The following is a 27,273-nucleotide window of genomic DNA, read 5'->3' as shown; positions in this document are numbered from 1 at the left end:
AAAACCGTAAATTTTGAATTGGTCGCCTTTCACTGTACGCTCACTATACCCATGTTTTTAAAAAATCGCAATTTGACCCTATTTGAAAATACATATTTTAATAGTATTTTTACAGCAATATGTGTTTTTCATTACAATTAGTTACATATATAAAAATTAAAGATGAACAAAATAAAATTAAGATCACTTTGAAACAATAAAATAAAATCAAATTAAAAAATGATTAAAGAATTTAAAGTTTTTTTTTTATTATTCATAGAAATGCTATAAAAAAAGATTTATATAAGAAAATAATAATAATAACGTATCCTTAACTTTATTAATAATACAATGAATAATTTCTTTATATAATCTTAAGAAAACGAGTGTTATTTCTTACCATCGAATTACATTCAAAAAATTGTTTCTAAAATATAATAAAATTGAAACTCGAACAAAGAGAAGAAAATACGAAAAAGTAAAGAAATTGGCGATTAGTGATAATTTATTTTAAAAAGAGCGAAATTAAAATATTTTAATCATTTTGTGAAAACTGAAGAGCGGAATATTGAACAGCAACTGAAAGAAACAGTATAAAGTGGGTGAATAAATCTGAAATTTATAAATTCTAACAAACTGAAATTTATTAGAAAAAATATTGTCATCAGTCATATCAAGTAAAAACAGTATTTAACGGTAAAAAACGTTTACTAAACAATGTCAAATATTAATAGTATTAGTAAAACCGCAAATTAAGACAACAATCAAAAGTGATTTATTTATATAAATAGCTTTTGTCGTTAAAACACTCGATATGAGTCAACATAAGAAGAATAACAGGTGCGTGGATTTTTATGGTCGCTTTTATCAACATACGAGTATATATTTTTTGTGATTTCGTCCTAGTTGGATTCGTTACGACGTTCCGGCTACCGTTACATTTATTGTGTATTAACTATGTGTTGTTTAGAAAAACTATGTGTTGTTTAGAAAGTGTTTTTGTATTACTAGTTTGTATCGTGTCGCAGTCGACAATAGGTATCCAACTTACACAGGATCACCCAAAAAGACTGTACGTACAGATGAAGAAGCTTTTTAAAGAAATATGAAAGCATTTAAAGGGAACGAGAAAAATAGCTTTTTATGAAATAAATCAACGATCAGCAGATATGAAAGTATGGATTTAAACTAACAAAGCCGAAAAATTGATTATTGCACTGTGTGAAGTGATACGATGTTCAGAATACCATTTGTTTTTTTGATATTTTTTTATTCTTTCGCGTGCTTTCGGAAAATCTACTTTTAGGCATTAGAAATTTTTGTACAGTGTACCTATGGTAATAAGTAAGTGCTGTGATGATTAAGTTCCGGGGGGCGAAGCACCTACCTGAACTTCTTCATCCACCGACCATCAGAGCCGAATAAAACATGAGACCATTAAAACCTTTTACCGAGGCAAATCCCTTCCATCCCAAGTGACTTATGCACCACTTGAATCCTCGAATATAAACACATTTTTGAAATTCAAACCTGTTTATTCTAATATTCACAAAATATAGATCCCGATAGAGACAAACATAATTTAATGCTATATCCAAATTTGAAAATCCCTAATACATCATTTATTTTAATAATACCCGTAGGAACACTACATAACCATGTCTGCTTTCTAATGAAGCGTCACAATATAGATACAGTAAATAAATTTATATTCTTGACAAATACCTTGATCTAACATTTTAATTTATATATCTGGAAACAAAATCTTCCTTGATATCGAATCAGACATTTCAATATAACAGATACTTGTAATTCAAATAATAAACATAAAAACATTAATTAATTCAATTTACAAGATTATTTGCGACATTTCTAGATTTTTACAATGAATGTCAAAATCTTACACAGCGATTCCTCAGTTCAATTTACAAAACTAATTGAAATTTTTTAGAATTTTCAATTCAATTTACAAAACTTTTTGAAATATTTTTAGATTTTTACTATAAAGGTAAAAATCTTTTACAGCGCTACCTCAATTCAATATACAAAAAAATCATTAAAAGTGGGCCAATAGTAAGAAAATCTGCATCTTCATTTACAGGGACGAAACTGGATTCCTCCTGACAATCATGGGCTGAAGAATGATTTCACTAATTGAGCATAATACCTCGTGTTCTTTGTGATATTTCTTCATGCCGTTACTTGAAAACGCAATACCGAAACTTTTTTATCAGAAAACAATATGGAGATAAACTGCACTTTTTAAAAAAAAAATTATTTTTATTATTTTACATATTTATTACAGCAATATACAAGTAATTATTTATACAACAAATTAATTCAGTAGTAATAGTAAACACACATATTTTTTATTTTTGCTGTTGGTTCATCAAAACTGCCTAACTAGGGATAGCTTCCCCGTTCTAAGGCAGTAAATTATGTATTTTATAATGATATTTAAAAGTATTTACAGTTTTATCATAATGTGTGCTTTTTCAGTCTTAAAGGTAAACAATGAATATCCAGAGAAAACATAAATAATACCAAAATCTCTATATCCTAAGTCCCAAGGCATTACTCTGCATCATCAGATTCAGATGGTAATTTCCGAGAAAATAAGTCAAAAGTTTAACAGCCCGATGAAAATCGTGTCCTTGACTGAAGGATTACGCATGATATGTTGTGAAAATGCGTTCAGCTATTCCATACTGTGGCGGTTCGACACGCTTAGCGATTAATTTCGCACGCGGTCAATTAAGATATAATTTCAAATTAATAAAGTAATATATATATAGGGATAAAAAAGGATCCTGTCGAGTTCAGAAAATTATTATATGGACCCAAGATTCGTTTTCAATTATAGAGATTACAGATTATTAAGGCGCTTACCGGATTATCCGAATCCCTTCCTCGTCTCGACCGAAATACGTCTTATCACTTTTCCGCCATTTGCATTGTTTCTAGAAGTGACGCGCACGGCGGTAGCCGTCTACCTCAAAAAGTATTGCCCACGCGAAACAAAAAAATTGTGACAAATTACTTAAATCTATTCGGCACAGTGCTTGTCGGTGAACCAAGTAACATACAAATTTCGTTTATGTTTACTACACTTGAATATTTTATTTAAAAACTCGCACACATCAGCAAAGGCCATTAAAGATTTAAACGCACTGCGCGTACATACTCGTATATTACTTCGTATATCAAGTAAAGAAATGAAGGAAATTCAAAACCCATTATCATCCACGTGAAATTCGGCCCTTTACCTTAATTTTCAATTTCGAACGGTACGTACCCTACTCTTGCGAAATTAAATTGATCCTCATTCAAGAGACGAATACCAGATATTTTTCGCCCACTCGCTACTAGGGAACACCTTGATATAAAATATAAAGTTTTTTTCGATGTCTGTAGCTTTCTTTTTAACTAACGGGTATGTAACCTTCCCTTGAAATCCAGGTTTTACTGGTTGAATGGTTTTAATTGAATTATTACGCATGAAAGGCGAATTACTACTAATAAAATAAGAGGATACCGAAATACATATTAAATTTTCAATATACATGTATGGTATGTGTATGGCATGTTAATATAAAATAACCACGAAACACATTTTTCAATAAAGAAATTGATTTTGAAATTCAAAAAATAAGAATAAATTCACGACAATAAAAAAAAAACTTGTACTATGACTTATCTGACGGCTTGAAAAAATATACGGTAGAGAAATTAAAAATCGACAGGAGATCTGGCCTTTCTTCACACAAACGGAGTCCCGTATTCTCTCTGAATTATTGCAAAATTTTGCCAGTTGATGCCGCCCGTCAATTAATAAATGCGTTTGTAGTTTCTAGAGTCGATTATTGTAATGGTATCTACGCAGGTCTACCAATGAATAAAATGACTCGCCTACAGTCTGTATTGAATGCCGCAGCGAGACTTATTTTTGGAATCTCTAAGTTCAGTCATATCACCCCACTACTTCGGGAATTACACTGGCTACGTTTTCCACAGAGGGTGGAATACAAACTCTGTTGGCTTATGTATAAGTCACTGCACAACTCTGCTCCGGAATATCTAAGGTAACTCTGCATTCCAGATGAACTAGCTGACAGACGTCTTACGCTTAGATCAGCTACATCTACGTCGAAAGGAAAAGTTATTATACCTCTACGCAAAAAGCGCACTAAATTCGGCGAACGCGCATTTGCGGTTGCAGGCCCTACGGCATGGAATGCTCTCCCAGCAGAGGTCCGAAACTGTAAGAGTGAAGTGATGTTTCGGAAGAAACTTAAAACCCACTTGTTCTTTTAATCATTTCGATAAATCCTTAGCATGTGGTGACAAAGTACATTGTTTTTCTTCAATTAAAAAAATAAATAAATAATATCTTCATATAATTATTCTGTTAAGCGCCCTTGAGGTATTATATTACGAAAATGGCGCTATATAAGTTATCCATAATATTAATAATACACGAATACTACCAGTACATACGTAGGTACTAACTATGCACGACACTATCATATTCCGCGTTTACATTCCTTAGCCAACAAATTTACTTGTGATACAGACATTTTTAATACGACAGTTATTCATTTTAAAACGTTCTTAAATGCACTTAATGCTTAATGCATTATTAATGTCGTAATGGAACATTCTTTTTCAAACAATTTTTTCGCTGTTTTTGATGTGCATTATTATTGTCCTATCTTTTTTCTGAAATTAATGTATCAAATATTTTTGTGTACCAGATATTATGTTATTATCTTATATTTACTTACTGTAAACTAATTTTTATTATTTGTTTTTAACATTAATTTGTTACTAGCATCTTTTTTGTTTAAATTCTTTACAAGTTATTTACAATTTGCTTTTTAATTCAATTACTTTTCTTATATCCATTTTTTTTCTTTTTTACTATGTAAAGTTTCACTTTTTATTTTGCATGGCAGTATGCTTTTTATTGTTTCTACATGTATCCAAAAAAGCATTGTTTATTTTTTAATTATTACTTACTATGTTTGTACTTACCTGTATATTTTTTGTAAATGCCCCTTGGGCGTATTGTGATGATTTTTTTACACGTCTTAGATATTTACTATACAATATATTTTAGTTTACTATAAAAAATTATACAATATATTACATTTGCAAAATAGTAAGGAAAATCTAATACAAACAGCACTGCTTTTCTTAACACTTGGCTTGCCAACCGCAGGCCAAATGCAATAAATAGCATGATAAATAATAAATGAATAAAAATAGCAGTTTTGGAATATTTTCCCTATTTACACCGGTGTAATTCAAATGTGTGATTGCGCAGCAGGATTATACGTCGCGAAATGTAAATATTATGACATTTATTATTAGGTGTTAACCTTGGTGAGAAATTGTTATCACGTCGCTTATTAGCACGTCGATAGTTTTTTGTGATTGAGCTACAGACGAGACATAACATGACTTGACCGTATAATATGTTTATACTATAACCCTAATATTTTTGAAATTGTAAGTCAATAAAAATATTGTAAATAAATAACATTTATGTTCCATAATACGTACATAGCATTCCTCAAAACTGGTTGTATAAAATCAAACAATGTTGATTTCAATTACTAAAATAAACCGCTACAACGTTAAATCCAAATCACCAAGTTCAGTTTATCTACTTCACGCCATTAACTTTGCTGTATTACTATGGCCTGATATACGCGAAGATATAAATTTATGGGACTTTTAAACTTTTCAGATGGAGATCCCTAACATGAGTCTTTAAATCGTATCTTCACTTTGATAAACGAGCATCTCAAGTTGCCCAAAAAACGTCGACAAAAACATTTCCCGAGCGTTATCTTTCATTTATTCCGTTGGCTTGGCATGCGATGGTGTTTGTTCGAAGATAATTGGTATCGAGACGACAGCGAACGCGGAATACAAATGGCTAGTGCATTGCGTATCGCGCCTTCGTTTCGCGAAGTTGACAAGTTAATTGTATTTATTATATAACATTCGCGCCATTTTAAGAATTCTGGTAAATTTGTGGGGACTCACCCGGAAGTTGCCTAACCTAATCTGCTTTAGAACAGCGAAGAAAGTGAATCGTGCATTTCCTGTACGCGAACCAAAATATGATAAAAACATCTAAAATACAAGGTGCGTAAGTTTTCACGGTCACTGTTGTCAATATGTATATTTTTTTAGTGATCCTGTGTTAGTTTGATTCGTTCTGACGTGTTGGCTACCATTGCAGGAGCCATCTTTAGGGTAAAATGTGTGTTTTGTAGAAACAATATGTGTTTATGTACTAGTAATACGTGTCGCAGTAGGCAGCAGGCATATTCAGTGTCATTTTTGTAGTGTGTAATACCGGTAACCATGCTGAGTTTAATTTCAGCCCGTCGTCTTTGATATTTGAGTATTTATGTATTTCAATTTCCTCTTTTATTATTTGTGTGCTGTAATTTCTAGGCTTATGCAAAATCTTTGGTTCGAAGGCGAAAATATGTCCTGTGTCCATAACCCTAGTTAACACGCGCTTTTATATTCATTAATACTTTTCTTTGCCGTGCGCCCTGCTTGTCCAATGTACATTTTATCACATCTTTGGCAGCTAAGTTTACAAACTGCTTCAGTTTCCAGAGGGCTCTTGTCTATTGGGTTAAAAAGGGGTCCTTTATTTTTCCCTTTAGTTCCAAATGTTGTTAAAATATTTTATGTCATAAGCACGGGTTCAATATAAAAATCAACAATGTTTCCGGCATTGCAGCCTACAAAAATGACACGGAGTGTGCCTGCTGCCGACTGCGACACGGTACAAATTACTAGTACATAAACACATATATTTTCTACAGAACACACGGTTTACCCTGAAGATGGCTCCTTTTGTGGTAGCCGGAACATCGAAACAAATCTAGCTTACACAGGATATATGAATTACTGCACGGAAAATATAAGGTAACCTTAATTCCTCACTCGGAAGTAAAGAGAACACTAGGGACAACGACTATAAAAGCAGTAGCGCCTTTTGGTACCATCAGTAGGTCAATTCGGATAGCTCTATTACCGACACAGTATATTATACAACAAGCATAAATAATCATAAAGTAAACTGTCAAAATGTAATGGACGTATCTAGCTAAATTTTTGGGATTTTTGGTCTGATATGAGACACTGTCTGTGTTTTGTGTGTCAATATGTCCTAAATAAATTGATTATTTCCAAATCTGTACGAATATCAATGGAAATTATGATGTTTCGTAATAAAAATACATCGATTAAATTTCCCCTCGAAAAATTGCTTTTTATAATCTGACTAATGCTAATTTGTTCATAATTTTTGCTATTGAAAAGATTATTTACAAAGCTTTACGAATCGGTATCGGTTAATAAGTAATTCGTTTTCTATTTAGTTGGCGAAGTAGCGAGAGCGCTGTTGTAGCATTTATGTTTATGTTTAACTAAAACATGTTCAAACTTTATCACGAAATTCGATCGTTCGTATAAACGATGTCAGTACAGATTCGTTCGGTAATATTTCTGCATAGTAGACCCACTGTTAATTTTTCCTCTTCCGGCTGTAAATCACTCTGTCCGTTGGTTGTTCGTATCCTACCCAGGGCTCGGAAGAGTACGGCCTGTGGGCATACGTGGCCATATTGTAGCAAATATTGTATTTGAAATTTAGGAAAAATATGCACTATAAAAGACATCTGACAGTTGAAAATGGTTTCATGTACCTGCCAGTTTTACTTTGTAAGTGAAATATATATATAATTATTTATTTAAATTTCAATGATAAGGAAGTTTTCATTGTTTATTTTTTTGCTAATTTATTTTCAATACATATTTGGGTAGATTTAACTGAACATTTAAGTATTGGGGCAACTTTCGATTTGTTATATATAATCGATTTAGAAAATAGTAAACAAGTTGTTTTAGTTTCGGACCTCCCAATCCGGAGTCCACAATACAATAATGGGACTATTATACATATCTTGGGTTTATTTATTATTGTTTTTACATTTTATTTAGTTTTACAAGAAAGGTGTTTTTAATTGAGTATAATATACATTGCCCCCATCTTATACGTAAGTATATAAACCTATTAACGGTGAAATAAACTATTTTCCAATATAACATTTCTGTAATCTGTTAAATAAATAAAAAAAAAATTTTTGGTTCTTTGGTTTTGTGCACTTAACATCCATGTTAATCAAAAGTATCAAAACAGTTTTGTAAAAATAATTGAGCAAAAAGCTCATACAGTTAAAACTTTGAATACAAATGTTTTACCATTTTGTCAGTTGGTTTATCGAATTTTGATAGTTTTTGGTTGTTGGTTGGAGCTCTTACCTTAGTAGGAGGTAGAAAAAAAACTCGACTTTGCTGTTCCAAGGTGTATTTATTACATGGAAAATCTCAATATACATAACTTTTATGGAACATGAGAGTAATGGCTATTATGAGTTAAACTGTCTGACTTTGGACAACATACTGGAACTGAGTGACTGCGTTGAGCTGATTTGATTGGGCTGACCCTTTGGGCTGACCCTTTGGGCTAACTGCTTGGGCTAACTCTGTGGGCTGACTTGCTTGGACTGAATGTCGCTACCACATCCTTTGTTCTCTTTATAAGCCGCGTTCCTTTGTTTTTAATGTCTCCATTGGAGGAACGAAGTTAATATACTAAAGAACGCTGCTCTTATGTAGACTGACGTTTTATGTGCAACACTGTTAGTCTTGCAGAATACGTTGTATTGTATTCAATATAATATGATTTGCTTCATCGGCCGTTACTCTATATTTCAGGTGAAATTATTTAGCATGTGTGTGTTTCATCGATTATGGAAAAAAACAGTGTTTCTGTCATGGTTATTTACAAAAAATTGAAAACAGCCGGAAAATTTAAACGTCAAGCTAAATTATGAGAAAAATAATATTTCTCAATAAACTTATACCCAAATAAAATAAAAAGTTTACCAACCCTTGGACTACACAAATGTTTCTCAAAAAGTATAAGGAAAAACAAATAGATGACAGGAAAACTTAACTACCCTTGTGCCACTTAACCCTGATTCATTAACGGTTTACCGCCATCTATCCTGGCATATATTTCTAGCTTCTTTCACATTCATACATCTTGCCGTACATGCTCTTCGGTTCTGTCTGCTTTTGACACGACCAGACCTAAGATTTTGGTTTATCTGATCATGCTACGTCTTCCTTGGTCATCCTTGTCTCACGTTACCGTTCGTCTAAGAGATCGCATTTCAACCGCGTTCTCTCGGCTTTCATCCTTCCTCTGCCAGTTCCATGTGTCACTTTCATACATAAGTGTTGGGACTAAATCTCCGTTGTGCACTGCCAGTCAAGCTTCGATTGACATATTTTTATTAGCAATTACTGTGCTTAGTGCTCCATTGATTTTGTTGCCCGCATTCACTCTCCTTTCAACATCTTTTTCTACTCTTCCGTCTCTTGAAAACATGCTTCCTTGATAAACAGTATCTTAAAAGGGGCTCGACACGTACCTTAGCTATATATATAAATATATACATATATGTAAATATATATATTTATATACAGTCGGATAATTTATACAGCGCCATTTTTGTAAAAATCACCATAAGGGCACTGTACAATAAATAAATATCTCAGCACGTCTTGCAGCTACAGAGCGCATGGACGGTTGGGATTCTAGTTCCTCGTTTTCAATTAAGATCAATCAAAAATTATAATAGATAGGAGCTAGATTACAGGACGTCTTGCAGCTACAGAGCGCATAGACAGTTAGAAATTTAGCCCCCATTTACACATTTTAAAAATTGACAAATAAATTTAGTGTATTACAAAATAATAATAATATGAATAGTGAAAAAGAGTAAGATTACAACACGCCTTGCTGCTACTAAGCGCATAGACGATTGGAATTCTAGACCCCGTTTACAAAATTAAGGTATTTTAAAGTTGATATATTAAAGCTAGATAACCAATCATCGTGCAGCTACAAAGCGCATGGATGAGAGGAATTCCAGCAAAGTTAAAACAATATCAATAAATTTATAAAAAATATAGTATAGTAGTAAATTGGTCAAGTGTTCATACCAAGAAGTAAGCAATAAAAAACTAAATAAATCAAACACTGTTTCAACTCCATGGTTAACAAATATCTTTAAATATCTTTATAATCGCCAGAGGAAATCTATTATATACCGTCAAGATGAAGGTATGACGTATTTATCTTCCCATCATAATCGAGGCCCTGGAAGATGGTTGATCCACATGTTTAGTTACATAGCTAACTATGTTTTTAAGAAGCTGGAATATCGTATTTTTTAGTATTTGAATATATACATGGAGATAGTAGATTCAAGTTCATTTTCAACATTTTATTTATTTATTGGAATCTGAATTCATATTTTTTTTAAATACACATACATCATACATGTATATTACAAAAGGCGAATACTTATTTCCAGACAAATAATGTTATTATTATTATTTTTCAAGTTCTCATTGTAATCGGGGCCCTGTTTTATTTGGATATAATTTGTGTATTTTCAGAGTGTGACCAGACATTTGTGAGCAGCGGCGAGGAGGAAGGGGGCGCCTTCTCCGCCCCCGAGCTGGTGAACCCCGGAAACCACTCCCGCCAGTGCCTCTACACCTTCCTGGCCGGACCTGGCCAGCGGGTGGAGATCGTCTTCACGCAGTTCAACCTTCGGGGCACGCCGCAGGAGTAAGCCTACTTTACACTGCCTACTCCTTCGTGATCATGCCTTCTCTAAATGTAGGGTGCCCGTGGAAAAGTGGCAATGACGCGGGTTTTCCCAGTAAGCTATCTTAGTACTAATATCCAATGAACTAAGATACCCTATCATCGTCACAACGGAAACAAAAATTAATCTCCTTTCATTGTCTTTGCCAATGCTAAGCGACGCGTTCTTTGGGGATATCAGGCATTAGCTGTATGGTACGCCTCTATTCCTCACGGGATGTTTGAGAATTCATCCGAAGTGGTTTTGTAGATAGCTGACGTGTCGGATGGAGATACCAGACGTGTTATCCACCCCAGCAATAACCGAATTAAACCAATTTCTTTTATTTTATTTTATTGAAATAAACGGCACTTAGTGCCTTTTACATATAAGTTGCCTATAATAAAATACATGCATGTAAGTGAAATAAGAAAAATATTGTATCTAAAATAAATTATTACTAAACAGTTATTTACAAATTAAGGAGTCTAAAAAAAGATACACGGTTAAAAAATAATATTACTAGTTATAAAAATACTTTAAAAAATTAAATATTTGGTGCTAGAAATATTTTGTACCTGTACAAAAAAAGAGAAAAAAAAACTTAGAAAGCAACATACATTAATAAAATAAAAAAAACAATTTTTAATAACACAAAACGAAGATTTTTCTCTTTTAAATTACATGTATTATTATTTAAAACTACTACTTTTATAAAAAATTGACGGCGTAGCCGAGATACAACACTGAAAACAAGAATGATTATGTTGAGTGACGTTAGCAGGCGCTTCTCGGGGGCAATTTGTGGCGTTACGAAACTGTAGTGTTAATTAATAACGAGGGCCCGAGTGATTCCGAAGCATCCCGGAAGGATGACCCGTCGGATATATACGAATATGCCTCCGAGGCCAGGGTCGAATTGAGGGCACTGTTTAGTGAGGACCCTATTAGTTCCTGTATTAGGTTGGTCCACCCAGAGGAGAACGTCCATTCGCTTGCTTACCTTTAACCTGATTAGTTACTAGATATTTGAAAATTTTAACAGGATAGACAAATAAATTTATTATATCATACCTTTAGCTATATATGCGTAGCTATGGTATAACAACCCATACATGACTGGTTTAAATAATACAACTCACTTAAGCTTAAATGTTACCCTGTCAGCGTAATTAATAAGTGTGGAAGCAGTACAACTGTTTGTGATCAATGTTATGCTGAGTACGCTGACGGTGATAGAAGCAGGCATTGACGGCAATGGAAAATCTAAATCGTAAGAGCACAAATCTTTGAGAACATAGAGACATATGTATTTCAACAGAGACTTAGGAAATAACTTTAATAGATATCTCAATCAAGATGAAGAAATTATTAGGGGATGTCAAATCTAGGGATTTACAGAGCTTGTTCAAGTAATCACTTTACTGTTTAACTTTAATGTTAACGCGTGGTTAGAAATCCATGATGCGCGACAGACATGATAAACACCACCTTAATCTTACGGATCTGGAAGCCGACTAACAAGTCAAGACTTATTCAAACTTGACACTGACTATCTCAACGGGTCAGCTATTAAAATTCAGTCACCATATTTTTTTATCATACCTTGTATTTAAGAAAGGAGATGTTACTAATTAAACATTTTTATTTCTAGTGGTGCTGCTGTGGGGGAGCTTCCAGGGTGAGTAAAAAAAAAACATCAAACTTAATGTTAATGAATAATTGTTTATTTATTTATATATACGCCCAATGGGCATTTTTAAGAACATAATTATACATAGAAAATTATTATAACGGAAAGTAGAAAGACACAATGGTAGACTTGGTGGGAGTGGAAGCGGAAGAGAGGTGTTTGTAATTTAATTTGATTCAGTGATCGTTTGAAAGAAGACAACCTGTTATCGAAGAAATAAAGACTGGTATGTTTGTTGGCAGACCTAAGAATTCTGGGCATAGGGGAATAAAAACCATAGTTAGTTCTATGGGTATCGGTATGAAAGAGTAAGTTTTATCTGAGGTTTCTAGTTGGGATATTTAATTTGATTGAGCTCAGAAGTTCAGGCTCATCAAAAAGTAAGTTGAAAATTTTAAATAAGAGTAGTTAGTTGGTCGGATTTATTTCAACGGTCTTGAAGAGAAGATATATTTAAGCTAGTTTCTAACTCATAATATGATTTTATAACCACTTACCGACATTATGTTTATCTAAAAGAATGAAAACAAATACGGTACTTCCATAAAAATGGGGCTGTAGGAGGGTTGACTGTGTATACATTTTACATGTTTATTGAAAAAGAAGAATTTTTTTTCCTTGATAAATAAACTATAAAATTTAGTAAATGAATATACTATGCACTGGAACCTCTATTTACACGGGGATACATTCCACGCAGTACATTGCACAGTGCTGGATAGGTTTTTTTTTGTATAAAAATCATTACGGGATTTTAAAAAAATGTGTAGCATTTATTGTACCATTATTTTTTTTCTTAAATTAAACGTGACATCAAAATACTTTTGATGATGAGATTATTCACTATCAGAATATATAAAATGCACCAAGTAAAAAAGTTATTACTATTAAGCATTGTTAACCCTTCATTACATGACTTATTTGTGTGTTTTATTTTTATTAAAAATATTTACTAAAAACTGATTTTAGAAAATTTTAGGAAAAATAGATACGAGTATGTATCAAATTCGCAACATTATGCAATGGTTACACTCATGGAAATATTAGATACCAAAATATATGTTTATCTTAAATGCATTTATTGCTGGAAGACGAGAAAGTTTTTTTTATATTTTGCCGTACATAATTGAACGGCACATTGACCTTTGAATTAAGGCAATTTAAAGAGTTGCCTTGTTGATTCATATAACCTTACTGGGGTTACCCGTGCCGAGGACACTTAACAATATACTTGTTTGAAATATTTTTACATTTGAGAATAAACAAGGAAGACTAACTTAAAAAACAGAGATAATAAACAAAATATTCAGACTGTTTAAAAAACTAGGTACAGTGGTGCCTCACACAACGAACTTAATTCGTTCCAGGAGCAAGTTCGTTATGCGAAAAGTTCATTATGTGAAACGCGTTTTCCCATAACAATACATGTTAAAAAAAATAATTCGTTCTGTAGCATAAAATATGGTAAGATGACATAAAAAAAAGATAAATTTTTTGTTATTATTTTTATTTAGATACATCTAAAAACATAATGAAAAAAACACACATTTTTTAATTTTAAGAAATAATCGAATCTTGCACATCTTCATCCATTTTCCGCTTTTTGGCCGATGGTGCAGTGAAAAACCTGTCCAAAGTCGTTTGTTTCTCTCTTTTCTTCAACATCTGCCGGAAATAACGGACAAGAGTATCGGAGTACAGGTCGTTGATCCTGTTTGCTTCAGCGGAATCCGGATAGTGGGCATTGGTAAACTCCTGAACTGCTTTCCATTTGACCAGGATGTTCTTGATGTCAGCAGTTGGAATTGGTTGATTGTTTGATTGTTGCTCCTCGTTATCAGATGACGCTTCCCTTTGAGCATTGTCCTGTTGTTGGGCCAGAAGTGTTTGGAGCTCTTCAGTTGTCAGCTCTTCTTTGTGTTCCTCAATAAGCTCCTCTACATCCTCTTCAACGATTGCTGCGACACGTGCGTAAGTTAAGCGTACTGCTCAGTGACTAACGACTGCCTGCGCGGAAGGATGCAATAAATCGGCAGAGATCGTGTGAAGTGGGCGACTTCGTTGTGTGAAGCGAAGTTCGTTGTGTGAAGCGAAGTTCGTTGTATGAAGCGTGAAATGAACGAAAAGGAAGTTCGTTGTGTGCAGCGTTCGCTGTGCGAGGCGTTCGTTATGCGAGGCACCACTGTATATATATTATTTATATTACAAAACGCACAATGAAAATAACAAAAACCTAACATAGGCTATACACTTGTGGACCAGTTGATTCAATATTGGTTTGGGCGAGTGAGCCAATCCATTTTACTTCTACCTAGCTCCACTATCCATTTTTTCATAGCCTTTTTAAACATTTTCTCGTTTCTAATTGTTTTAATAGATAGTGGAAGTCCGAAAGTGGTATTAGTTTGTATTTGTTTAAGTTGTCTTTGTGTTGAGGATCTAGTGATTATATTATTTGTATGTGATGTATTGTAGGGGTAGTGTCTTTCATTTGTGATTTGTGGAATATTTCTTTGCTATCCACTAAGTCTAAAGACTTTTTAGTGGGGCGCATTTTTTTATATTTTTTATGACAGGTTTATATTACCTTTATTTTATTTATATTTTACAAATTTATTTGTAAACATGCACTATAAAGTATTTAGAAGATATTTCTTTAGTTCATTTTTTTTTCATTTGAGGATCTTTCATGTTAATAATGGTTTGTGGGATATCATTGAACAACCTTGGAACAACGCAATTTAATGTTCGCTCTCCAAAGTAATTTGTAATTCGGGGAACAGTCAGGGAACGCTTAGTTTTTAATCTAGTGTTGTGAGTGTGGGAAACTCTTTTTTTATATTCCAGATCAACAAAGTGATCTACTACTAATGTGTAGTCACAAAGTTGTTTTACCGGCAGGACATTACAGAATTTAAAATATACACCCTCGCCCATATGTTTCGCCTCACGGATTATGCTGTCCGGTACAATCCCCCTCAACAGTCTCACCTGAATATCATAAATTTTACCCAGATGAGACTGGAAGGTGAGACCCCAGACACGCACTCCGTAAGATATAATCGATTCAATGAGCGGGGTTCTCGTTCTATTTCACGCGCTGAATTATCCGATTTACCGATTGTTCCCAGATGCACGCACGAGTACATGGACGTGTATTCGGAGGCGGTGAGCGGCGAGGCAGGGGAGTTGGTAAACAGCCCCTTCGGGGGGCGCTACTGCGGGCCCATCCCCCCGCGCCGCCGCGTGTCCCTCCACCGCGCCGTCGCCCTCTCCTTCTTCACCGACAAGACCTACACACACCCGACACTCTTCCAGGGCACCTACGCCTACATCAATGACTGTAAGGCACATATATTTTCTTATGAAGAGACTTTTACATTGATTAAACGTGACATGCGAGGAAATGAATCGGGTTGTGGTCCCGTCGCTAGTGTCTCGGATTTACGGCTCAAAGGTCCGTGGTTCGAATTTCACTCTACCCCAACTTGATTCCCATTTTCTCATAGTGAGTTATTTACAACTCGTTGAAAATGGCCCTCAAAATTAAATATTTGGGTAAATCATAAGAACGCAAATATTTCTTTTAAAAAAAAAAGAATCTACTAAACATGCATCCACCTGAGTTAAAAATGATTGTTTTATCATAATAACTGTTTTGAATATGAGCGACAGCTTTATCCAGCTTTGCAATCCATTTAGTAAATTTTTACGAAAATACGAAAACATGACAATACTTTAGCAGTGTTTAAACGTATTGCGCACCCTTGATATAGAGATATATGTATTTTTTGTGTACATTCCTTAAATGGCGAAGAAAAATCACTCTGAACAAAAACTTTCTCTGTGATTCGTCCAAATATATTTCAATTTAAGAACCATTTTCTTTTAGTCGTGAAAAACCGTGTAAGAAAATGGGAAACTAGTAGTGGTAGAGCGGGGTTCGAACTAGGACCTCCTGATACGGAGTACCTAATACTACCCCCGGGACCATAACTCGTCTCGATTTTGGAGAACTTTTTCAACTAGTCTTAATAATTGCGCTAAAAATAAGAACCAAGTTTTCGTGGATCGAAGTTCGAAGATTCGTAATCACAATCTATTTTATTACTATTAAACAAAGCAAAAAAGTCATATGTATCGTATAATCAGCGCTATGGTTTTTTAAAAGTTTTTTATTTCTAAAATAACTCTGCTTGTGATGTCAGAGGTTCTTCTCTGTCAGTTCTCCCGATTGATTCGTTTACGGTAAGCAAACCGGATATCCTTCGCTGCTCTCTTATCATTGGTTCATATGAGTCAGTAACGTCGTTCAAAGCAGTTTTTATTAAAATATTTTTTATTCTTTTTTTCGTACATTTTCAAGATTTTTTGCGATAGAATTCAATGCTCTGCTTTTTGCCGCGCAGAAGAAAACATTTTTTGTATCCAATTTCCCATAGGGCTAAAGTACCTCATGTTGTAGCAGTTAAAAGGAACACACCTTTTGTAGTAAATGTAAGTCTTATACGTAATCCGCAAGGCAAAATATGTATAAATATGCATGTCTCATCTAAAGAAGCTGGGAAAGCGAATTTTTCTGTTATTTTGAATATTGCAGGAGTCTGCTGCCGAGACATTGCATAAATTTATATATTATTCAACATTATATGGTGCACACATAATGCTGCATGTTGTTTAGATGGTGATATGAAATATATATTTACGTTACAAACATTTATTTTTGTATTTTTAAATAATAAGTTTGCATGCTTCTACTTTACATTATGTTGTATCTCAACTCAACACAGGGTTTTTGGTCTCACGGAGTTAAGGATGCGTTACTATTTTTTTTAATATATCGTCGATATACTGATAAAATACACTAAATGACAAAATTTAAGAAAACAAGTTTGCAATGCAGTTATAAATGTCATTTTTCGAGCTTTATTAACTAATGATAAACAGAGAACACTCCGTTTTCATTTTACATTAATTGGTTTTATATAGATTCCCTGTTATTAAGTATGTATATTATTAATTTTTTTTGCAATAAATTTACAAATAAATAATAGATGAAATCTTCTCAATCCTCCGAGGTCAAGTTTCAAAGGTAGCATGTGTAATAATCCATCAAAAGTACTTTTCAAAAACGTTTTCTGGTGAAAACCATTAATTCTATTTACCAGATATTTTTTTGAAATCTCATCTATTAAAACAATGTAAGGAAATAAAATGGTTTCATGAGTATGTGTCATGTCCAAAATATTTTTGTTGAGTCAAACATTCAAACGGATTTTTCTCAGTATAATGTATTTAGAAGGATTTATCAGTATATTGGGACTTCAAGTTCACCCGGAAATGAATGCTCACAGTCAGCTAACTTACTATCGTATTGAGTAAACAATTGGTCACCAATCACACCTAAATTACTGATGAGAAATTATTGCTGACATGAGCGGATATCAGCCATATCGATAAAATCGCTGAGAGCCAAGGAAGTAGTTCACAAAATCATATTCCACTAGGAGTTAAAGTGAACCCTGGACAATAAATATAAGTAGTAAAGTCTTTATTTACATAGTCAGATAACACAGACCGTCAGTCTAACATGTAGGCCGTTCAGTGCTCTGACTGCTCAGTAATTCAACGCAAAACGTCTACACAATTACTCTCTCAATTACTCTATTTACTAATTATGTAATAAATATACATAAATCAACCATCAACATCGTTATTTTCTGTCAACCTCCAACTGGCTAGAAGCTCCCGTGCTTTTCAACAAGCATAAATCCTACAAGTATTAAGAAGATATATACGTTTGTAATGAATAGACAAATAAAATAACTAACTGTTTTTTTCTAGCCGAGTATCACGTGGGTACAGCCGTGGAGCAGGCCACTTGTTCCTTTACTGTCCAAGAATCCAAGAGAAGAAAGGGGGCACTCCTGTCTCCCACATACCCTGGTGCATACCCCAAGGGCCTGACTTGCGCCTACCAGTTCCTCGGAAGGCCCGGACAGAGAATTCGCATCGAGTTCCGTGACTTCGATTTGTTCTACGGCGGTCCTCAGTAATAATTTCTTCCTTTTTTTAAAAACTCGTAACGCAAAAAATAACTTTTTAATATATTATCTCATAGCCATGGGTTAGTTTCCATATAATATTTTTTGAATCAATAAATAAACAAGAAAATGCGTGAAAAGGAATCTTTGGATTGTTAAAATAACAATAACACTCTTACTCGAAATTGTTGTTATCCATTGTTTCAAATTTATTTTGATTACTTATTAAACGCTTTAGTGCTATGACATGAACGTATCCTCTTGATTGATTTAAATTGTTTATTGATAGTACCAAGTATTTTTTAATTAATAACTCATATGTAAATATAAGTTATTACATCAGTATACTCTTGTATGTCGATACTTGTTTAAAATGTAATAAAAATGGCCTAAAATTAAACATATTTCAATACATTTAATCATTAACATTTAATTTTAATTTACGTCGTTGGAAATGGCCTTCAAAAAGACATTTTTGGGTAAATTATAAGAACGCTAATATTTTATTTGTATCAAAATAAAAAAAATAAACTTTAAGAAGGAATGATAGGTCTGTTAGAATTCTATCGGAAAGTTTTAAAAGATTTGACAAAGACACTAATTGATTACAATTAAAGAAAGCTGCAGAAAAAATAATATTATATTATTTATTTATTCAAAATTACAAAATTAAATATTTATTAACTTATTAAGGCTTTTTAGGCTATGCCCGTGTCAAGCCACAATAAATAACAATAAAAATACATAGTAAAATAAATTAGATCAAATTATGACATAGAATAACAATCTAGAAAAAAATGTTAATGTAATAAATAATCAAATTCCAAAGAATACAATGCAAAAAAGATGATCAGAAATAATTTTTAAAATATAAATTATACAAATTAAGAATCACACATAATCAATTATACATGTAAACTTCAATCGCAGCATATCTGAATCAAATTTATTACATGGGAGGAAAATAAGGTGATCAATCTTACGCATTGAGTTAAAAATACTCCCCAGATTTTATTTTATTTTATTTATTTATTTATTTAACTTTTTGTCCATAATGTTATTTGTACATTGGCGGGCTTATTGCCAAATGGCAATTTCTTCCAACCAACCAATAAAATTAGTCTTAAAAAATCAAGCACATCACCAAACTAACAAGAAGTTTTAAAAAAATATTCGACGTAGGCTCGCCAGCTATAAGCTGCTAATGTTCTTAATATTATTATTCTTGTTGAATTTATTTGAAACTATTCCAGTTGCCCATTCGACTATGTCCGAGTCTACGATGGTCCCGACAACTCTTCAGCCCAGGTGGGCACGTACTGCGGGCAGCAGAGGAACCTGGTTCTGTACTCCAGCGATGAGCGGCTCCTCGTTGTCTTCTACACTCTTCCCAGAACTGCCAACACGCAGAATAGAGGGTTCAAAGGGATGTTTGAGTTCTCAGAAAGTTTTGTTAAGCTTGGTAAGACTTCATGCTGCATTTTAGTCAATGTAAAAGTTGCATTTTTTTGTTTATTTAAATGTTCTTCAGGTGTTTACAGTTTTCACATAAAAATTATATTGAAAAAAATATATCTCGTTCAATAGATGAAAAACACAAATAAGTCATTTGAGCATTGATAATTACGATATTTGATAGTAAAAGGCATCAACTGAGCTAAACGCATTGCTGAATTTTATTATTTTTATTATGGCGCTTCACAACCTGACAGGTTCCAAAACAAGTATCATCAGAATTTAGAGACTGCAAGACTCTGAAAACATGAAAATTTCGCATTTTAGAATTTATAGAGTATATTTTTTCCCTGAAATACGTCAAAAATATATTTTTGACTTTGTTATCAAGTCCTTGTTCTCTCCACTACAGGATAAAGGCATCTTTTTAATGTCTCCACTTCTTCACATCACCCGTTTTTATCATTCATGATCTACCGGCAATCGGAAAATGTCGTCGGCCCATCATTTTGTTGCTTTCCAACGCCTCTTTTGTTTGCCTATGGTCTCCACTTAATATTTCTGGGTGTCCACGAGTCATCATTTTATTTCGCAAAGCGTTCTGCCAACTGCCATTTTAATTGTGCTGCACGATCCATGATATCTACAACTCCGGTTAGGCGCCTAATTTATTGATCACTTATTCTGTCTCTTAGACATACAACGAGCATCTGCCTTTCCATGGACTGTTGAGTGCATTTTAATTTCTGGCTACTTTTCTGCATCACAGACACGGTTTCTAGTCCGTATGTCATCACTGGTAATATCACGATTCATAAACTTGGTCTTTAAAGCATACTGGGATTTGTATATTTTCAAAAATGTACTTTAGCTTAAACAAAAGCTGCCCAACTTAGCCTTATTCTTCTTGGCAACTCCGTTGTCAGGTTATCTTTACCAAGTTTGACTTTGTGTCCTAGGTATATGTATTAATCGACCACTTAAGTTCTATGATTAAATTAACAATCATTTCATTAGAAAATGCCTTTCCTCTTTGGACTCATAATCTATGTGTTATTCATATTCATTTCCAAACTTATCCTTTTTAAAGCCTGATGTAGTTCCACAATAATTTCGCCTAGATCACCCGTGTCTTTACTTATGAGCACCATGTCGTTCGGTTATTTTAAGTTATTTTTTTAAAAAAGATTAATACTACAGAAAATCAGTGTACTAAAATTTTGAGTCGTTTCTCCTGTTACTTTTCAAACTGGTCAAAATCACATGTTTGCATATTTTTATTTTCAGATTTTATAAGTAAAAATGATGCAGAGCACATACGAGGATCGGAATGTGACCAAAAAATCCTCAGTAGAAAGGAGTCCACGGGTTTTGTTTATAGTCCTAATTATCCTTTTCCATATATTCCAAAAATCGTTTGTAGGTGAGTTCGTTTTTACATCAATAGTACATCAGTTAAAATACGTATTTAAACAAACTTAATTTTGAATGATTTTTTTCAGATATTTTATTTATGGTATGCAAGATTCCCAGCACTTGGAAAGAGTGCGATTGGAATTTATTAAATTTGAAATACCCAAAGGAGAGAAGGCAGGAGAGTAAGTCATTCAATTTTAGTAATTTATGTCCTCTAAATTTGTTGCAACAGAGAGAAAAAAAATTGAGAAGAGAATATAAAAGTCCAGGCATTTACATGGCCTATAATCTGTCATTGGCTGGTTTAACTGGCCATTTTATACACTGTGTAACATTCACCATTCTGCCTATGTTTAAACATACACATTTCCTCAACTAATTCATTTGTTGACTTTTGTGAAGTAAAAGAGCTGAAACTTTTATCATGTGGATGAGATTCATCCGGCTGAACCAATTCACCTACAAGGCAACGCCTGAAAACATTTTTTTTTTAAAGTTGATTTTTTGATGTACATACCTAATTAAATTTGGTAAGGTATCCAAAATAAAACATATTTATTGCATTTAATTCTACGTTTAAAAAAATATATATGTGACGCGTTTCGTCTTGTTAGGACATTATCAAACTGACTTAAATATTTACAAAGTATCCTTATACTAATATACTAACAATAATTTATATTATATAGGTGCATAATAGTATTAATAGTTTATGGGGATATTAAACAAGTATTGAGGATTTTTATATAGCCTAGAAAAGTAAAACAATAAAAAAACTATTTAAGTATACTGAGTGCATTTTATTATGTACATTATGGGTATATTGGAAAAGCCCATCCATTATTTGAAATATTTGTAGGGGTACAGCTTTAAAGTTCATATAATAATTTGATTTCAATATTGATTTAATTTACAAAGGTTTATTTTAAAAATTTACTTTGGCGTTTTATTGAATTATGAATTGAATAAAGTTAATATTTACATTTTATAACTTTCATGTATTACGAATGAGACAATATTAAACTAGAAATTATTGTTAGTAAATAAGGATTTCAATCAGTTTGATAATGTCCTAACAAGACGAAAATTTGAGGGTATTGTAATCCAGCATCCCTTTAAGAAAATAATGATGGATATTAATTACATATTACATTATTTAAGGATATAATATATGGAATGAGTATCGGGTGTAATTTATAGGAATATTCTCTGTACATCATATTTCCATATTGCTGAAATTGCTGCATTCTTGTTTCACAAATATTGGCTTGTTAAATAATGTTAGTAAAAGTTGTTTTAATGATGCAGGTCAGGAGCAGCATGTACCGATGGATACTTGAAAGTTTACCTCAAGGGTCAGGAAGCTTCCGACTCGTATGATAAGTTCGATATGGACCTTTGTGGGGAAGTGGCACCGCCAATAGCTGTATCTGATGGTCCCAGATTGGTGCTGGTTTTCTCTTCAGGAGATCTTTGGGGCAGAGGATTTAAAGCCAAATACTCTTTTGAAACAGGTAAGAGATTTATTAGGATTAATAACTTTTAAATAAATTAGCTATTTACAATTGTGTCCTGTTGCTGATCCTTATGTTTGGAAGCGAAATATGGGATTAGAAAAATAAGGATGAAAGTAAACTGAATGCTGTCGAAATGCCATCTCTCTGGCAAATGTGTGGTTAAAATATGCAAGATACATGCACAAATGTCGGCAAAATCAAGAAAAGAGTTTAGCGTTGGTTTGGACATTTGGATCGAATGGACAGCGAAAAAAGATTTGCTGTGCGAACGTTGATAAATGCAGAAAACGAGGAAGACCGAGAAAGATATGGTAGGGCCAAATTCAAATAATTACTTAAAGATGGTCATATCGAAAGTCGGAAAAATCTGCGTGCGTGCATGATTAGCGGTATGTATTCAAATTCAAAGATGTGGCTTTATATCCTCTCTACCTACTCCTACGGGGAAACGGCATGATGGTCAGTTGCTCAACAGAAGACTGGTATGATGAGGAAGTTCAAACCTTTTTTTTTTGTGTTTATCATATTACCAGCGTATGATTTATTGAAGGTGTATTAATTCTGAAATTACTCCGCCCGTGACGTCGCAAGTTCTAGTCGACGATTTCTGTTGATTGGTGAGTTGGCTTTCCCGAAACCGGAAATCCATCCCAACACTACATCATTGGTTGATTCGGAAGAACTTGTTACGTAGTTCAACAGTTAATTTTTTTCGTCCATTTTTAAGAAGCTTTGCGATACAATTAAACCGCGTTTTTATTTTTTTTACCGCGTGTTCAAACTTTTTATTTCCAATTTCCCGTAGCAATGAACTTTCTAATTGTGAGATATCTTTGTGGATGATTGATTATACATTTATACAAATAAATAATAATTTTTTTAATGATTTAGGTACCACAAAATGTAAAATAGCACCTTCTTTGAGAAAAACTGACAGTTATTTTTTTAGACTTATAACCAATTTTCAGTCAATCTTATCTCCATCTTTTTCCCTTCTTACTCTTTGCTCTCCCTACAACGCATTTGTTTTTCACACATTTCCTCCCTACCGTGATTTTTAAAAAGTGTACTCTTAGTTAACTATGATTCATACATGTCATGTATTTTTTATTATTTTTTTATGAACTTTTATTTTTTTGTAGGTACTTTTAATTTTCTTATTATTTTTATTTTTTCTGTAGATATGAATTGAAATTTTCGATTTCCTTTGTTTAATTTTTTATCTTGTTTTGATTACATTTATGAGCACACACTATTTATTTGTGTGTTTATTTATATTTTTTTCTATATTTAAAATATTTTCAAGTAAATGGCTATTCTTTAATTTTAATTGTATTATTATACTCTATTTTCTTACTTTTAAAAAAATATTTCTTTAAACCATTCTTATCTGGTTTTGTTGAGTTTTTTCTTCTTAATAATATTTTTCAAAGCATCAAAAATAAAATAATATACGTTCATTATTTTATACGTATACAGTATTATGTCTGTACTCTTTTATTTGATTATTAATCAAAACTAATGTCCGAGCGCCCGATGACAAACTATTATTGAATAGTTTATCGGGACAAAATATGTTTTATTACTTTGTTTTCTTTATAACGTATTAATATTGTAAAAATGTGTATATTTTATTGAATAAAGACTACGAAAAAAAAATTGTAAAGCTTAAAATAAATATTATTAAACTTTTGTTTTTAGAATATCGGATCCCAGGAACGGCAGCTCCTGACGGATCTTGTTCCTTTTCCTACCGAAGTTCATCTCGGAAGAAGGGAGAGTTTAACTCGCCGCGCTACCCTTCCAACTACCCTTCGGAAACCAACTGCACATATATGTTTTACGCCACCCCTAATGATCAGGTCACCATTGTGTTCGAACACTTCAAAGTCAAAGCAGATTCGGTCAACAGCACCACGGGAGCATATGGGTAACTTTTTAAATATTCAATTGCTTAAAAATCTTTTTCTATTTTATTTTTTAAGGCGCCAAGTCAAAAAAGAAAAAATATACAAATATAACAAAAAAAATTATTTAAAACATAAAAACTGAACAAAACAAACATTTGCAATCATATAACTGCATACCAAATTACCGTTTTTTTGGGTTTGATCCAAAATTTTCTTAAAGGCGTAGATAATTAGTATTTCCAAAATTGTTAGAAGTTTTTAGTGCTGCAATTTAGCATGCGAATGCTAGTCTTATTTAATAATAATAAACACTCCAATAGATTGTTAATATGCGATTACTTAGAGTCCTTGATTTAAATCACGTAAGTTCAATAAGTTACAAGATTAAAAACTAAACCTTCCAGGGCCCCGATTACAATGGTAAGTTAACAGAGTTATCTTCGACTATCTTTAAAGAAAAACCGATATGTATGTATGAAAATAAGTATATTTGCATGAACATTCAAAGTATATTCGTTGATAACCTATAATTGAACACATTTAGAAGAAAAATGTGTTTGCATATTTTGCTTTTCATACAGATAATTAAATTTTACTTTGTAGATAAAATTGAAGATAAATTATAACTTTACATTGAAATCGGGGCCCAGGGGTGCAATTATGAATCTTCTCTTTATTCTAGAGAGTCGTTAATTCGGGGATATTTATTTTTTCAAAACACTTAATTAGGTTGAATTAACCAAACCGTAGTACTTTTATTTCCGTCTTTGAAACAGTTTTATACACCATTTGTCGTTTAATCATTAGTGTGGCCATTTTATGAAGCAAAGTATCATCGCCCTAAAAATGTCCAAATTAATCACTCTCTAGGAGGTATAGAAGATTTATCATTGCACCTCTGGTCGTTTTCCGAAATACAAATTACTTTGGAGAAGGAACATTAAATTGAATCATTCCAAAGTTGTTCAATGATCTCCCGCAAACCTATTAACATGGAAGATCTTCAATTGAAAAAAAAAAATATTTAAATCCTGCTTAGTACTTCAGAGGGACTGTTAAATGCTAAAAATAAATGTATTTAATATACATATATGTAAGTGTGTAAAATAAACCTATCTAAAAAAATTGTGTCCTACCAAAAATCTTTAGACTTAATGGGTCATTATAATATCTTATTAAAAATACTAAATAAACGTGGTTCTGCAGCATTAAAACTTCATGCTCGTGGGCGTTGTTATGAATAATTCACCATTGTCTTCAGAACTAAAACGAAAAAAAAATATTTGCGTTTAACCAAGTTACAAAAAATCAATTATTATTTAAAAATATTGATACATTTTGGTGAAAAAATTCATATTACTTCATTCATAAAACTGTGAATAAATGAGATTTTTTGTAAGATTTTTTCCTTGCTCTAATCTCGCTCATTCATTTTCACTCATTATTTCAACATGTGCAAAAAATTGGCAAAATTTACATAATACGCAATGCTATGTAATTTTTTTCACAAGATGTTATGCTATTTTATTAAACATATCAAACAATAATAATTAGATGTGTGAAACTTTACTTTAAATTTAATAAAGTAAATTTTAAAAATGTAATTCAATTTTATATTATAATTATACATATTATGAGTCTTGACTGTATGTCTAGAACTATGAGAAAAATACCTTATCGATAATCCGATGTTAGCTATGCCATTTTATTTAATGACTATGCAATTTAATTTCCAAAAGCACTTAAATGTGCTTAGAGGCTTAGGCTGGGAGCTGAGGCAGCTCCAATAGGTCCTGAGCCCCACTGTGGGTTGCCCAAATGTGCTCCTGACGTCACGGCTTAGGTCATGAAGATCTAATGTGACGGGTCTGAAAAGTTCTTGTCCTCCATGGAAAAACTATCTGGTTACTGTGTGTAAGGCGAGAGTTCTCACTTTGCTAAAACACTCATGCAAAGTGGAAGAGCCTCAGCATTACGATTAAAGCATCATATTATCATAGATTTGCATAAGTGTTTTCTCAATGACCTTTCCAAAACTTATATTTGTAGGTTTTGCAGTGTCGATGAGAAAACACTTATGCACAATCTATGATAATATGATGCTTTACATCGTAAAAGAAGCCGCATTTTTGGGGGACCACTGGTTTTAGCAAAATGAGAGATTTAGCAAAGTGAGAACTCTCGCCTTACACACAGTAACCAGAGTTTTTCAAGACCCGGGCTTGGAGGACAAGAACTATTCATGGGGACCCGTCACAATAGATCTTCATGGGTTGCAGTGACGTCAGGAGCTTGTATGGCTCTGACCCCCACCGTAAAGAATAAGAATGAGTATTAACTCTCGACCATTAGACTTTGGTCTAGTAAAAAAAAACATTTAAATCAACAGCCCCGATGACATAATATACCTACTGTGAAAACATCGTTTTCAAGATATATTATGTTTGATTTTCAGTTTAAAACGTAAAATACAATACGAAATAAATATGTACTCATACA

The 27,273-nt window shown here is 32.9% G+C and overlaps 1 protein-coding gene across 1 annotated transcript in view; it reads left to right on the top strand.

Annotated features, from left to right (window-relative positions):
- LOC148275965 (dorsal-ventral patterning protein tolloid-like) overlaps positions 1 to 24,794 on the top strand; it is a gene marked incomplete at its 3' end in the record, with an annotated part of 231,950 nt that extends 207,156 nt beyond the window's left edge. Inside the window, exons 5-13 of the mRNA XM_088234965.1 lie at positions 10,546 to 10,720; positions 12,394 to 12,420; positions 15,564 to 15,775; positions 18,277 to 18,484; positions 19,730 to 19,938; positions 21,219 to 21,354; positions 21,434 to 21,529; positions 22,656 to 22,861; positions 24,566 to 24,794. Coding sequence (XP_088091091.1) covers positions 10,546 to 10,720; positions 12,394 to 12,420; positions 15,564 to 15,775; positions 18,277 to 18,484; positions 19,730 to 19,938; positions 21,219 to 21,354; positions 21,434 to 21,529; positions 22,656 to 22,861; positions 24,566 to 24,794 — 1,498 coding nt within the window. The remainder of the gene's footprint in view (positions 1 to 10,545; positions 10,721 to 12,393; positions 12,421 to 15,563; positions 15,776 to 18,276; positions 18,485 to 19,729; positions 19,939 to 21,218; positions 21,355 to 21,433; positions 21,530 to 22,655; positions 22,862 to 24,565) is intronic.
- Between the last annotated feature and the right edge of the window lie 2,479 nt (positions 24,795 to 27,273).

The sequence above is a fragment of the Micrasema longulum genome, unplaced genomic scaffold, assembly GCF_059751315.1.
Source record: "Micrasema longulum isolate JH-2025_06_02 unplaced genomic scaffold, ASM5975131v1 h1tg001310l, whole genome shotgun sequence".
NCBI classification, from domain to species: Eukaryota; Metazoa; Arthropoda; class Insecta; order Trichoptera; family Brachycentridae; genus Micrasema; species Micrasema longulum.
The sequence above is the reverse complement of the archived record's forward strand: the minus strand, read 5'-3'. Positions and strand labels throughout refer to the sequence as shown.